Source organism: Zea mays, chromosome 3, assembly GCF_902167145.1.
Source record: "Zea mays cultivar B73 chromosome 3, Zm-B73-REFERENCE-NAM-5.0, whole genome shotgun sequence".
NCBI lineage: Eukaryota > Viridiplantae > Streptophyta > Magnoliopsida > Poales > Poaceae > Zea > Zea mays.
Genome location: NC_050098.1, coordinates 196,337,774 through 196,353,369, shown reverse-complemented (window position 1 = coordinate 196,353,369; position 15,596 = coordinate 196,337,774). Strand labels below are relative to the sequence as shown.

Genomic DNA, 15,596 nt, shown 5'->3' with positions numbered 1-15,596 from the left:
TTTGACGATTCCCATTGACTCCAGACGAATTTTAGGGTGGAACTAGTTGGGTTGGTTAGATAATCTCCTTATCTTTCCAACCATATCAAGTCCGTCGCAATCGGAGTCCGGATGCATCTTGGGCGTCCATGTTAGTGCAGACTGGTCCTGGAACCCGAGATGGAGTCACAGCCGAGTCGGACTTGATCTCCTTCCTGTTGTGGCACCCTTGCTGCTCCTCCTCAACACCTAGGCCTTTCCCAAGTCTTTGCTGGTCCTCTCCAAGGTTCCTAATCATCAAAACATCCATGGCCTCAAGCGTAAGCTCTGAAACACAATTGACTAGGGTAGAACGTACCTGAAGATTTAGCTATCATGCACGCGATCGTGTTATCGGTCCATTCATTGTATGTATAGAAGTGATGTCCTCATCACCGAGCGTCGCCGTCCCCAGCCCACCGTCGTCCACCGTCCGCCCGTGCTCCGACGCGCCGGTCAGCCACCGCAGGCTCGTCGAGGTATAATCCTACTTATATGTAAATGCATATGTTATTATTTTCGTGGGTTTTTTATGGCCGACGGGAGTTAACTTTTATGTGACTAGTGTTAGTTTAAATCTTTTAATTAATAGTGTTATTAGTCTTAATATGAATTTATATATTGTAGTTGATATGCATGGGCGACCTAATTTCATTATGTGGCTTCGGGACCGTGTAAGTCTCAATTATGTGGCTCCGAGACCTAATTTTAGTTAACTAATATTGCAGAATTTGCTAATGCTTTGTGGCATAATTGACAGTTTGGGGAGGAAATGAATTTGAATGATGACTTACGTCAGTTATCTATTGGAAACGTAACTGCCAAAAGCTATGGACGTTACGACGTCAATGGATATCGCTTTCGATCAAGCATTTTCGAATCAAGTCATCCTATGGCTGCCACTCAAAATAGTGGAGTCGTTACTAGGGCAACCGACATGGAAGGACACGAAGCCTGCTATTACGGGAAAATCAAAATATAATCGAGATTACATTTGCTGGAAATAAGCCTTTAGCGCTAGTTTTCTTTGAGTGTAAATGGTATGACCCGAAGTATTATAGGACCGAATTTGGGATGACATAGATCCAACCTGAAAATTTGCTTCAAGGACACGACACGTATAACCTTGCCCATCAAGCAAACCAAGTTTATTTCTCGACATATCCATGTAAAAAGTTGTCTACATGGAGGGTTGTGTACAATGTAAATCCCCGCGAACGCTTATACACTCTAGGTGAGGACAAATATCAATTTGGTCACCTTGAGCAGGTTGATGAGGTGTTTCAAGAAGAAGAGTTGCCAACTAGTTTTCATATTGATCCTGCACCGGCATTAGATTCACTAGTTGCAGATGTTAACGACTTAACTTTTCCCGAGAGACGGAGAAGACAACCTGTTAGGAGAAAAGTTACATGGCGACCTCTACATAGAAGAGAACAAATAGATCCTGATTTTGATGATATTTAACAAGTAAAGTTGTTTTGTTATTTCATTTGTTTTTAATTTATAAGTATTATGTCATTTTCGAACAAATAGGTGACGGCATGCTCCGAAAAGCTAAAAGAATGGTAAGTTTGATTTAGCTATATCGATCACCAAATAGTACGATTGCTTATGAATGTTTTTTGTTTATACAGGAAGCTACGAGTGGCCAAAAGCCTAATGACATTGAGGTCTCCAGGAGGGCCATAAAGGACCAGACCCTAACAACCCTCACCAGCTTTGCAGCCAGACAGCCACAGATTGGCTGGTGAGTTTTGGCCCAAAAGTACAAACGTTCAAAGTATAGAAATTCCTGCATTTGTAAGGTTGTGAATGATGTATAGGCGGCATATGGGGAGGAGATGGTTCGTCGCCATGGTCCTGACTTTGACTGGCGACATGAACCGGTGGATCCCTCGGTGGTGTATGCAAGTGGTGGTGGAAAAGTGCATGGACGGTAAGCTCTAACTTATGAAATTATATGGTTGACACTAAATTGATTATGTAGTAATCACAATTTTTGAATCCTACTTATAGATACGCACTCTTCGACGGATTCATTGACTCGTCGTCGGTGAGATCTCAGAGGATGGGTTCGTCTTCCCGTAGCTCATGTTCTCGTCGACCGAACGAGCAGGAGTTGGAGATTATGAGGATGCATGAAGAGATGAGACAACAACGCGAATTTATGGAGGCTTACAATGCACATAACCAAGCGATGTATCAAGTGAGTATACATAATTTGAACTCTAAATTATTATATTTCAATACAACATATTAAATAGCAACACATATGTTTAACAATTAATGCAGCAACAGGGCATAACAACAAATATTCCACCGCCACCACAATGGAGCCAGTTTGCATACACACTAGCTCCGTCACCACAGTTTAACACCCCTCTAACACATATACCTGCACCTGGAGATATGGTACGTTTGGTAACTCTCGATTAATATACACTTGTATATTTTTTGATATTTGTATTTAAAATGTTGATATTTGCTAACTTGCATAGGTTACGCCCGAAGCGGGTGGTAGTGGGTCTGATCCCGCAGCAGGGACTGGATTTGTTGACTCCCTCTTCGCATTCCCTCCTCCTGGTGGCGGCAGCGGTCAAAGCTCTAACCACCCAAGTGGTGGTTATCTCTAAACACTTGAACTCGTGCATGCTATGTTTCTTAACTCGTGGACGTTATGTTTGTGTAAACACTTGATCATAACTCGTATTTGAAATGTTTGTGTAAACACTTGATCTTAAGTTTGTGATGTTTGAATTGATTATCAATGCATGTGTTTGTATTGTGTATGTTCTGTGTGATGATATATATGTTTTGTGTGCAATTGTGGAGAAATAGTGACCTAATTTGGTGCTGGTTTTGCAGCATTATAGGTTAATTCCCGACGACCTAGTTAATTCCCGTCAGCTATGGTCAAACCAACAGGGATTAACAATTAATCCCCGTCGACCCAGTTAATTCTCGTCGGTTCACCAGACCGATGGGAGTTAAAGCTTATCCCCGTCGGTTCACCAGACCGACGGGAGTTAAAAGATAATCCCTATCGGTTCACTAGACCGACGGGAGTTAAAGCTTATCCCCGTCGACTTGTACTTGGCCGACGAGGATTACTTATTCCCGTCAGCCGTCGATGGGAATAAGGTTATCCCCGACACCTGATGGCCATCGGCTTTGGGTCGACGGGAGTTAGCCAGTTACCGACAAGAATTAGTTATTCCCGTCGGTTTATAGGTTATTCCTGTCGGTTTTTAGCCGACGAGAATTAACTGGATTCCTGTAGTGGGAGGCTGCCGGGCTCAATGAAGATGAGATGGCACTCATCATCAATCGCTTAAAGGCCGTGCTAAAAGGACGCATGGAGTACCCCAACAAAAACAAGTAAAGGGGAAAACGCTCCTGCTTCAAATGTGGTAAGACTGGTCATTTCATAGCTCAATGCCCCGATAACGATAATGACCAGGAACAAGAAATGCATGGGAAGAAAGAGAAGAAGAAGAACTACAAGAAGGCGAAGGGCGAGGCGCATCTTGGAAAGGAATGAGATTCTGACTGCACTTCATCCGACTCCGACGATGAAGGTTTGTCTGCCTCGGCCTTCGACAAAACTTCGCTCTTCCCCAACGAATGCCATGCTTGCCTTATGGCTAAGGAGAAAAAGGTATGTACTCAGGGCTCTCCCAAGTATACTTCTTCTAGTGATGAAGAGTCATCTGATGATGAAGTGGATTATACTGATTTGTTTAAAGGACTAGATAGAAATAAAGTAGACAAAATAAATGAATTAATTGATGCTCTTAATGAAAAGGATAGACTGCTAGAGAAGCAAGAAGATATTTTGTACGAGAAACATGATAAATTTGTTAGCGTTCAAAAATCTCTTGCTCTAGAAATTAAAAGAAATGAAATGTTATCCTCTGAGTTGTCTGTTTGTCATGAATCTGTCTCTAGTCTAAAGGAGTTAAATGATGAATTAAATGCTAAACTAGAGAAAGCAAATGCAACTAATTCATGTGTAGAACATGTAGTTATTTACAATAGGTGTAAAAATGTTAATATTGATGAACATGATATCACTATTGCAAAATTAAACAATGAAGTTGCAAGTCTTAATGCTCAACTTAAGACTTACAAAGATGACTTTGAGAAATTAAAATTTGCTAGGGATGCCTACACCATTGGTAGACACCCCTCAATTAAGGATGAACTTGGTTTTCGAAAGGAAACCAAGAACTTAACAACCCAAAAGACTCTCGTTCTCAACAAGGAGAAAGGGAAGGCCCCCTATGGCTAGTAGTTCTCAAAAGAACCATGCCTATATGTATGATAGGAAATTTAATAGACATGCTCATAATGATAGATGCTATGATCATGTTGTTTTACCTGGTTATCATACTTCTCATGCTATGGTTGCTTCTAGCTCTACTTATGCTTATGGTAGAAATAGGCCTAGGTGGAATCATGTTGTGTCTCATGCGCCTAGGAGAGTTTGCAATAGTCCCACTACTGTTTACCATACTTGCAATATTGCCTTTGTACTTTCATGTAAGAATGCAAAAATAGTTGCTAGAAAATTGGGATCAAAATGCAAGGGAGACAAGGCTTGTATTTGGGTTCCAAAAGTTATTGTGACTAACCTTGTAGGACCCAACAAGAGTTGGGTACCTAAAACCCAAGCTTAAATTGCCTTGCAGGTTTATGCATCTGGGGGCTCAAGCTGGATCATCGATAGCGGATGCACGAACCACATGACGGGGGAGAAGAAAATGTTCACCTCCTACGTCAAAAATAAGGATTCCCAGGATTCGATCATCTTTGGAGATGGGAACTAAGGCAAGGTCAAATGATTAGGAAAGATAGCCATCACATCCGAGCACTCTATATCTAATGTGTTTTTAGTTGAATCGCTCGGATATAATCTGCTATCTATGAGTCAATTATGTAACATGGGTTATAATTGTTTATTCACAAATGTAGATGTATCTGTCTTTAGAAGGAGTGATGGTTCACTAGCTTTTAAGGGTGTACTAGATGGCAAGCTCCATTTAGTTGATTTTTCGAAAGAGAATGCTGATCTAGATGCATGCTTAATAGCTAAGACTAATATGGGATGGCTCTGAAATCGCCGTCTAGCACATGTTGGGATGAAGAACCTTCATAAGCTTCTAAAGGGAGATCATGTGTTAGGACTTACCAATGTCTGTTTTGAGAAAGACAGACCTTGTGCAGCATGTCAAGCAGGGAAACAGGTGGGAATCACTCATAACAGCAAGAATGTGATGACGACATCAAGACCACTGGAGCTTCTTCACATGGACCTCTTCGGACCCGTTGCCTACCTCAGCATCGGGGGAAGTAAGTATGGTCTTGTAATTATTGATGATTTTTCCCGCTTCACTTGGGTATTCTTTTTACAAGATAAGTCAGAAACCCAAGGGACTCTAAAGCGCTTCTTAAAGAGAGCTCAAAATGAATTTGAGCTAAAGGTGAAGAAGATAAGAAGCGACAATGTGTTCGAGTTCAAAAATCTACAAATCGAAGAATTTCTTGATGAGGAAGGCATCAAGCACGAGTTCTCCGCTCCCTACACACCACAGCAAAATGGTGTGGTAGAGAGAAAGAACAGTACGCTAATCGACATGGCGAGAATGATGCTTGGAGAGTTCAAGACGCCCGAGTGGTTTTGGTCGGAAGCTGTGAACACAGCCTGCCACGCCATAAACCGGCTCTATCTGCGCTGTCTCCTCAAGAAGACCTCCTACGAACTCCTTACTGGTAACAAACCAAATGTTTCTTACTTTCATGTATTTGGAAGCAAATGCTACATTCTGGTGAAGAAAGGTAGACATTCTAAATTTGCTCCCAAGGCTGTAGAAGGGTTTTTACTAGGATATGACTCAATTACAAAGGCGTATAGGGTCTTCAACAAATCATCGGGATTAGTTGAAGTCTCTAGCGACATTGTATTTGATGAGACTAATGGCTCTCCAAGAGAGCATGTTGATCTTGATGACATAGATGAAGATGAAGTTCTGACGGCCGCAATGCGCTCGATGGCGATAGGTGATGTGCGACCACAAGATCTACAGCAACGAGATCAACCTTCTTCCTCGACACTAGTGCATCCCCCAACTCAAGATGATGGACAAGTACCTCAAGAAGAGGAACGTGATCAAGGGGGAGCATAGGAAGAATAGGTTATGGAGGAAGAAGCACCACAGATCCCTTCAACTCAAGTCCGAGCGTCGATCCAAAGACATCACCCCATCGACCAGATTTTGGGTGACATCAGCAAGGAAGTAACCACTCGCTCACGATTATCTAGCTTTTGTGAGCATTACTTGTTTGTCTCTTCTATTGAGCCTTTCAGGGTAGAGGAGGCCTTGCAGGATCCGGACTGGGTGTTGGCCATGCAGGAAGAGCTCAACAACTTCAAAAGAAATGAAGTCTAGAGCCTGGTGCCGCGTCCAAAGCAAAACATTGTGGGAACCAAGTGGGTGTTCCGCAATAAGCAAGACGAGCACGGAGTGGTGACAAGAAATAAGGCTCGACTTGTGGCAAAAGGTTATGCCCAAGTTGCAGGTTTGGACTTTAAGGAGACTTTTGCTCCCTTAGCTAGGCTAGAGTCATTTCGGATATTATTAGCCTATGCTGCTCACCATTCTTTTAAGCTGTTCCAAATGGACGTGAAGAGCGCTTTCCTCAATGGGCCAATCAAGGAGGAGGTATACGTGGAACAACCCCCTGGCTTTGAGGATGACAGGTATTCCGACCATGTATATAAGCTCTCTAAGGCGCTCTATGGACTTAAGCAAGCCCCAAGAGCATGGTATGAATGCCTTAGAGATTTCTTAATTGCTAATGCTTTCAAGGTTGGGAAGGCTGATCCCACTCTTTTCACAAAGACATGTGATGGTGATCTGTTTGTCTGCCAAATCTATGTTGATGACATGATATTTGGTTCTACTAATCAAAAGTCTTATGAGGAGTTTAGTAGGGTGATGATGCAAAAGTTCGAGATGTCAATGATGGGCGAGTTAACTTACTTGCTTGGATTCCAAGTGAAGCGACTCAAGGACGACACTTTCATCTCCCAAACGAAGTACACTCAAGATCTTCTCAAGAGGTTTGGGATGAAGAACGCCAAGCCCGCGAAGACGCCGATGGGAACTGACGGGCAACCCGACCTCTACAAAGGAGGTAAGTCCGTTGATCAAAAGGCATACCGGTCAATGATAGGTTCATTACTTTATCTTTGTGCTAGTAGACCGGACATTATGCTTAGTGTATGCATGTGTGCTATATTTCAATCTGACCCCAAGGAATGTTATCTTGTGGCCGTTAAGCCAATTCTTAGGTATTTAGTTTCTACGCCTTGCTTTGGGATCTAGTATCCAAAGGGGTCTACCTTTGACTTAATTGGATACGCAGACTCCGATTATGCCGGGTGCAAGGTTGATAGGAAGAGCACATCAGGGACATGCCAATTTCTATGAAGGTTCCTGGTGTCCTGGAGTTCCAAGAAATAAACATCTATTGCCCTATCCACCGCTAAGGCCGAGTACGTTGCCGCAGGACAGTGTTGCGCGCAACTACTTTGGATGAGGCAAACTCTCCAGGACTTTGGCTACAATCTAAGCGAAGTCCCACTCCTATGTGACAATGAGAGTGCAATCCGCTTGGCGGATAATCCTGTTGAACACAGCCACACTAAGCACATAGACATCCGGCATCACTTCCTGAGAGACCACCAACAAAAGGGAGATATCGATGTGTATCACATTAGCACCGAGAACCAGCTAGCTGATATCTTCACCAAGATGTTGGATGAGAAAACTTTTTGCAGGTTGTGTAGTGAGCTAAATGTCTTAGATTCGCGTAACTTGGATTGATCTATAGGATACATGTAGTCTATGCCTTTGATCATGTTACCTTGAGCATTTACATTATTCGTTGTATATTTATGATGCTCAAGTTGTACAAGTCATCCCCGGACCTCACAAGTCCGTATGCACATGATGCACATATTTAGGGGGAGATGTGCTACAACTTAACCCTTTTGAGACTAACTTGTTTGGTTGAGTACACTTGATGTAATCTCAAAGGTACATTGAAAGGGAAAGTGAACTTGGACGATTAAAAGACTTCCACTGCACTCTGGTATTAGTGTAATTAATTCCAAGTTCATACTTGTGTTCTCATTGCCTTTTTGCTCTTAATTGACATTTTGGTGAGGCAATGGGGTTAAAGGGCCAAGAATGATCCCGTTTTGGTGCTTAATACCAAAGGGGAAGAAATTAAGGACCAAAGCAAATGGATCAGCCAACCACTTGTGAATTTTGAAAATAGAGGAGTTAAAATTTGGATTTTGTCAAAATACTCTTATTGCAAAATTTGGTCTCTTATGGGGGAGAATTTTGATTATGGGAAAAGGGGGAGTTTTGGCACTTGATCAATTTTACTCTTGGAATATCTCTCGATTTGCCTAAACAAGTGTGTTTGACTTAGAGATAGGAAAAAGAATTTGATTTGCAAAAACAAACCAAGTGGTGGCAAAGAGTGATCCAAATATGCCAAATATTAAGTGAAAAAGAAATTGGTCTTCATTTGCATTGATGTTGCACTTCTTTTGTTGCTTTTTAATGTGTTGGCATAAATCACCAAAAAGGGGGAGATTGAAAGGGAAATGTGCCCTTGGGCCATTTCTATAAGTATTTTGGTGATTAGATGTCCAACACATATTGAGTGAGTTCTTATGTACCAAATGAGTGAGAAGTGTGAAATCAAGAACAAGGTATGTTTCTAGACTCAGTAAATTGTTTTTGAACACTAACATGGTTATCTAAGTGCTAGAAACAATGCCAAGAAAAGAAGATTTAAATTGGAGAAAAGTTGGCAAAGTTCAGCCAACACCAACTCGGACCTGGCACCCGGACAGTGTACGGTGCCCCAGGCTGGCTCGGCGTCAACTAGACGCTCTCGGGAAAAGAGAAAGGTGACGTGGCTATAAATCACCGGACTGTCCGGTGGTGCACCGGACTGTCCGGTGAGCCAACGGTGCCAGCGGCCAACGGTCGGCCGCGTGATCAACGCGCGACACGTGGCCCACGCCAACGGTCGGTTGGGCACACCGGACAGTGTCCGGTGCGCCAACCGGTCCCGAGGCCCAACGGTCGGCTGCGCCCGATATGGACGGAGATCGCGCACCGGACTGATACAGTGGTTGTCTGGTGGTGCACCGGACTGTCCGGTGCACCACTCGACAGAAGGCAAGAATTGCTTGCCAAACTGATCTCCAACGGCTCTTAGCTGCCTTGGGGCTATAAAAGGGACCCCTTGACGCATGGAGCAGAACACCAGGCATTCTCTAAGCATACAAAGACATCCAGACTCCGCCTCCACGCATTTGATTCGTTGTGTTAGTGATTTGAGCTCCGTTCGAGTTGTGAACTCCCTGTGCTGTGCTTTGAGCTCAAGTCTTGGCTTGTGTGTGTGTGCTGCGGATTGAGTCTTGTGTGTGTTGTTTTCCCTCCCTTACTCTTGTGCTTCTTGTGATCAAAACTTTGTAAGGGCGAGAGGCTCCAACTTGTGGAGATTCCTCGCAAATGGGAAAAGATCTCAAAGGAAAAACCGTGGTGTTCAAGTTGATCATCGGATCACTTGAAAGGGGTTGAGTGCAACCCTCGTCCATTGGGACGCCACAACATGGAAGTAGGCAAGTGTTACTTGGCCGGACCACGGGATAAAAATCGCGTGTCTCTTGTGTTGCTTCTCTCTGTGATTGCTTGTGTTTGCAAGAGTTCGCTTTATAAACTTGATTAACTCGCACTAACATCTTTATAATCAAGTTTGTGGCTATTTAGTGTTTGATTTTATAGGATCACCTATTCACCCCCCCTCTAGGTGCTCTCAAGTCCAATAAGCTCACGAGTTCCGAAGAAGCTGTTGCATCTACAAGGGAGTCTATTCTTGGTAAATGGAACTCATCCTTCGGACATGCCTTGTTGAGGTCTGTGAAATCAATACACATTCTCCATTTCCCATTAGCCTTCTTCACCATAACAGTGTTAGCTAGCCACTCTAGATATGTTACTTCTCTGATAACACCGGCACTGAGAAGTCTCTTTACTTCATTTCGTGCACCTTCGGCTTTGTCATCAGAAATTTTCCAAAGCCTCTGCTTTCTTGGTCTGAAGGATGGGTCCACATTGAGTGAATGCTCGATAACGTCTCTATTGACACCACAGAGATCATTAGCTGTCCAAGCAAAAACATCTTTGTTGTTGAATATGAACCTTAGCAGAGTCTTTTCCTGTTCACCAGATAGCTGAGATCCCAGCAATACCTTTTGGTGCTATATCTTCACATAGGGGCATAGGCTTCGGCTGATCCGCTGAAGCAGCCTTCTCTCTTTTGTGCTTATACTGCTGATAAGCTTCGACTTCATCTATGTTATGGATAGCCTTTGAATCCATCCAGCTTCCTTCGGCCTTCCTGACAGCTTCCTGACTCCTATGAACAGCAATGGGCCCATGTTTCGAAGGTATCTTCAAGCATAAATATGCTGGATGAAGAATGGCTTCGAAGGCATTAAGCGTCCCTCGACCAATGATTGCGTTGTATGGATACTCCATATCAACAATGTCAAAGACAACGCGAAGATGATGTCCGATGCGCTGCCAGTGTCAACCAGAACATTGTGGACCAGAAATCCCTTGATGACATAAGATATAACCATGGCATCATTGTGAGGATAATCTTTAAGCTGAAGGTCTTCCTGGGAGAAGGTAATTGGGATGTGAGACCACTTAGATCTGTAAAGGGTCCTTGCACCCCAACACGCTGCACTCTTCTTTGTGCTTCCTTCTTCTGCTTCTTATTGGCTGGCTCTGAGCTTGAACCACCTGTGATTGGGAGCACCAGCTTCGTGACCGAAGGTGCTACAACTTGGTTGTTGTATGAAGCCATCGTCACAACAGTGGAAGTGAGTTCACCGGAGGTGGGCGCCAATGTTGGTCACTTTTTCTCAAATGATATAAATCAAGAACAAGGCAACACAAGTGTTAATGGTTAAAGACCTTCGTCCTTCGAAACATTATCTCCCCTAGGATATAATGATCTTCGGACGAAGGTCATGAAGGACATACCTTCATCATTTCAATAAGCAAGGATGTAAATAGAGACATGAAACACGAAGGGAATATGAATAATCATTTCAAATTATTAGACTATTCATATTCTCATTATATAAACATAAATAAACATTAATGATATTTAAACTACATTTGTACCTTCGGCTTGACAGAAGGTGAAAAAGCAGAAGTGACGCGTGCGTGATTACAAGTCAGCGTGAACAGTACAGAAATATTGTTCATCTATTTATAGGCACGGCGTAGCCCAGACAAAATTACATTCGTGTTCCTAATACCTAATTACAATCATAACACAAATTATCAGGGACTACGTAGTCTTTTCCTCTTTAAGTCAGTGACATCTTTCGTCTTTGGCATGCCATTATGCCGAAGCTCTCTCAATTGTAGGTTCGGCATTTATCTTCATGTCGTGTTTGCTTGCATATCGTCCTGCCGAAGGTGTTTTTTGCTTAGAGAACCTTCGGCGGAGAAAAATGCCCCAACAATAAGGTTTAGGAGGAGTGTTGAAAATAAACCTTCGATGCTAAGCTTGCTGCTTAGTTATGTATGTTACTCATATTAGAAAATAAATCTTTATGTGTTTGATTATAGGATTACAATTTATTTTTTATGTAATCTTCTATTCAAGCAAATAAATATACTCTAGAAAAGTTGTCGAAGCACGGTCGTCTTCTTCTGTTATGTGAGCTTGTGTGTTTTCTTGGCTAGTTGTTTGGTCTGATAAGATTTTAAGGGGGTGTTTGAATGTACTAAAGCTAGTTAGTTGATAAAATTAGCTAAAAACATAGTTAATAGTTTAACTATTAGATATTTTTAACAAATTAGTTATATTTATTAGCTAGCTAATTCCATTCTAGCCAAGATAACATGCCTGGTCTCAGTTCGGTCTTCGGTGTGGTTTAGGTGGGCACTCTTTGGCCGTTTTTTCTAGGTTTACCATGTGGTGTGAGCGTGGGTAATGGCGCCGGTTGGCGCACCATGTAGCTAGACAGCTTGGTCTATCGACTGCCACTGTGTTGGCGGAGAAAGTTCAATAGAATATAGAGCAACTATAAGAATGTGTTTGGTGTATTTTTACTTGACTGAGCCGATTTTAGATCTATATAAAATTTCTCTTTAGAACCTTGTTTTTCAGCTTCTGTCACATACGCAGTTTTTTTATGTGAAGCTAAAAATAGCTTTAAGCTTTCTCTTTTCTGAGAAACTGTTTGTGCTTTATAGAACCAATCATAGACTAATAGTTAACCTATATCAGACCTAAGTGTAGCAACCTTCCCGTCAGGAAAAAAAAAGCAGAAACCAAGCAAATTACGGTTGTCTGAACAAGCATCTTCTTCCTGAACCTGAACTACCCTGTTGTCCGTACCATGTGGTTGCAGGAAGAAGCATTGTGCTACTCCAGCTAGTGCAAAGTGAATACATAAGCGAAAACTGAAAACGGGAGATACCAGATTCAGAAAATCGGTGAGGATTCAATTTCTGTTCCTGCTATTCCCTTCCAAACTCCAATAGAGATGGGCTGAAGGACCGCATCCAGATGCAGTCTTACACGTACGTAAACTGTAGAAGTCAAACGAACGAGGGGTGCGCTCCAACTCCAAGAAGCTCATCACCACACTCGTCAACAAAGCGACACGCGCGGCAGCTGCATTCCTCCGCAGCTGCACGACCACTCTCGTCTCGGCAGCCTCCAACAGAGGCACCAATCCAGGCCGGCAGCAGAGCAGCACACCGGCGACACAACACACATCGGTTGATCCCTATGTACATCAGAATTCAGAATCGCTACTACTTGAATTCACCTCTCAGCGACATAGCCATGTCGAGGTATATCCATGGACCGTTCGCTTATTCAGGGGGTGCAGCGGCGGAGCACCCGCCGCCCCTCATCGCTTCAGGCTCAGCAGAGGCGGCGTCGGCGTCGGCGTCGGCAGGCCGTGGGACTCAACGAGGATCGCCCACAGCACGTGCACGTCCTCGCATTGGCACGACTTGACGTCGTCGTACAGGATGTAGATCCCTCTCTCTGCGCAGGAGCAGCGACAAGAAGGATCAGAAGCCAGAGAAACGGAAGAGGGGAGCAGCAGAGCGCGTGGTGTGACTGACTGGGCAACGGACGTACTCTTGCGCTGCACCGCGTTGACGCGGCACCAGAGCTTCCTGAGCGGGGAGAGCACGGAGCGAAGCCACCCCATGCCGAGCCTTGGCCGCCTCTTGCATCTCATATCTATAGCAGGAGAGCCAGAGCTAACCCGTGCGGGTTCGTCGTGAAGACGAACGAGCACGTGAAGAACAAGAGCTGCTGCAGAGGAGGGGCAGGGCAGGTGGTGCGGTGCGGTCACTGACCATGGTCAGTGCAGTGGTGCCGTGTATATGAGCAACCCGCCGGTGAAGCAACCCGGCCGCGGGAGCGTGCCTTTGGCTTGCTTTACACTTGGGTAAAGCCTCCCACACTATTCTCCCCCTCCCTTCCGTCCGTTCATCCGTTGGGTTCCGGTTTCGTCTGCGTGCTCCCTCTTCCACACCACACCACACCACCAGACTCCCTTGCCGCGCAATCATGCCACGCCGAAGCTGCGCCCGCCCGTGTCCGCAGCTGATCTTTACGTTGCCCCGTCGTTTTCGCGGATCTTCGAACCCTCGCGGACGTACGAGTGCCACCTTTCACTCTCAATCAAGACCACCGTGCCCATTAAACTGGTGCACGCCGCAGCGCCTTGTGACGAAGGGTCACCATGCCGTCATAAAGAAACCAATCAGGCAAAACCAAGCCGGTCGTCGCCCTTAATTAGTTTCTTCTGCGCGCTGTTCACCAGTGGGTTAAGCAAGATGTATGATAAACAAGGTCGGGCGGGTGCCGCGAGGAGCCGACCGAGGACGGACGGAGGGACGTTCGTAACTTACGCCGGACGCGGGACGCGTGCGCCGCAAGCTCCTCCTTTTTCTTCGCGTCCATGAGATCATGATGCTTTTTGCTTCAAGGACCGACGCGCCGCGGAGGCGTGTGGACGCATGCATTGGCATTGGGTAACTCTTACAACGCACGGCATCGATTTACCAGGCCAGGCGATCGAGGTGAGTGAGGTCAGGTGAGCGAGCGAGCGAGCGAGCGAGCACTGCAACAAACGGGCTCAGAGAAAGTTTTCGTGGCTATTGCTGGTGAGTCGGTGGCACCTCCATCAAGCCTCACCGTCTGGCCATCGAGACGGGCTCGCTCGTTATTCACGTGACATCTTCCTTTCCTTCTCGTTCACCCTATCGCATGGATGGCGGTCCTTGTGGTCGTGTGACTATGTATATTGTTCTGATATGGATAGTTGTCCACTCCACCGACTTATAAAAAAACTCAGATACTCTACCTCTCAAACTATTGAAAATCATCTAAATAACCAAAGATAATTTTAAATGTGGTTTTGCTGATCTGTTATTTTTATAAGTCTACATAACCCTCTAATATATCAAGGGTATATATCACCTCCTATCCATAATATTGCAAACAACAACAACAAATAATAAAATTCGTTTTATATTTTTGATATATTCATATAATACTTGGTCTATGTGTTTTATATATGTGTCTAGATTCATCATCACCAAGTTGAATATAGAAATAAAAACTAAGAGCTAAAACGAATATTGTTTTGGGACGGAGGGAATATATAAGATTGAAAGAGATTAAGACTATTAATTACAACAGAAAAAACTATGCAATGACAAAAAAACAAGGAATATGTGTGCAACATATTGTCTCATATGCATGAAACATCACATGAATATGATCATATGTCGCTATTATAGCTAGATCTACAGGACAACACGTGCAACATTAGACCTTTAACAATAGGGGGCTACTTATTTTGTTTATTATAAAGTATCATCATTCCACACAAATAATCAATTACCATAATATGCACAAGTGCATCATGCTACAAGGGTCCTTGACTGGAAATTTAAATACATGGACAACCATTTTCTAGGTTTTTTGTGCATGTGCCTCAGACGAGCTTCCATTTTGTCTGGTTATATAGATTTGTATCGATCAAGGGTCGAAGGCCCCAACATAAGTGGATAGGGGACCTAGTGACTTAGTGAGACAACTCTCACCGCTGCATTGAACCGTCCTATTTGTACCAAGCATAGGAGTATAAAATTTAAATTTTGTTTTTTAGTTCTAATTCCTAGTTCATGTCCTTCCTGCAAATTTATGAGAATACATGACACATGGTTCCACTAGGTATGTTAGATGTTGGTCATCTAATTTCTAATTCTTGGAGTTCTATTTTCTGTTGTTGTCTGTAATATTATAGGTAAGGGATTATATAGATCCTTTATATGTTAGGGGTTATATTGACCTTTGATACATTAGGGGGTTATATAAACTTCTAAAATTGACGTATCAAGAAACCATCTTCAAAACCATCTCAT

The 15,596-nt window shown here is 43.7% G+C and overlaps 1 protein-coding gene across 1 annotated transcript; it reads right to left on the bottom strand.

Moving 5' to 3' along the window:
* Window positions 1-12,594: 12,594 nt before the first annotated feature.
* Window positions 12,595-13,692, bottom strand: LOC103651145 (uncharacterized). Its single transcript, XM_008676749.4, has 2 exons — window positions 13,294-13,692; window positions 12,595-13,197 (listed from the first exon to the last, which is right to left on the bottom strand). Exons 1-2 carry the CDS (start codon window positions 13,394-13,396, stop codon window positions 13,058-13,060), a joined length of 243 nt encoding a protein of 80 aa, XP_008674971.1. The 5' UTR covers window positions 13,397-13,692; the 3' UTR covers window positions 12,595-13,057.
* Between the last annotated feature and the right edge of the window lie 1,904 nt (window positions 13,693-15,596).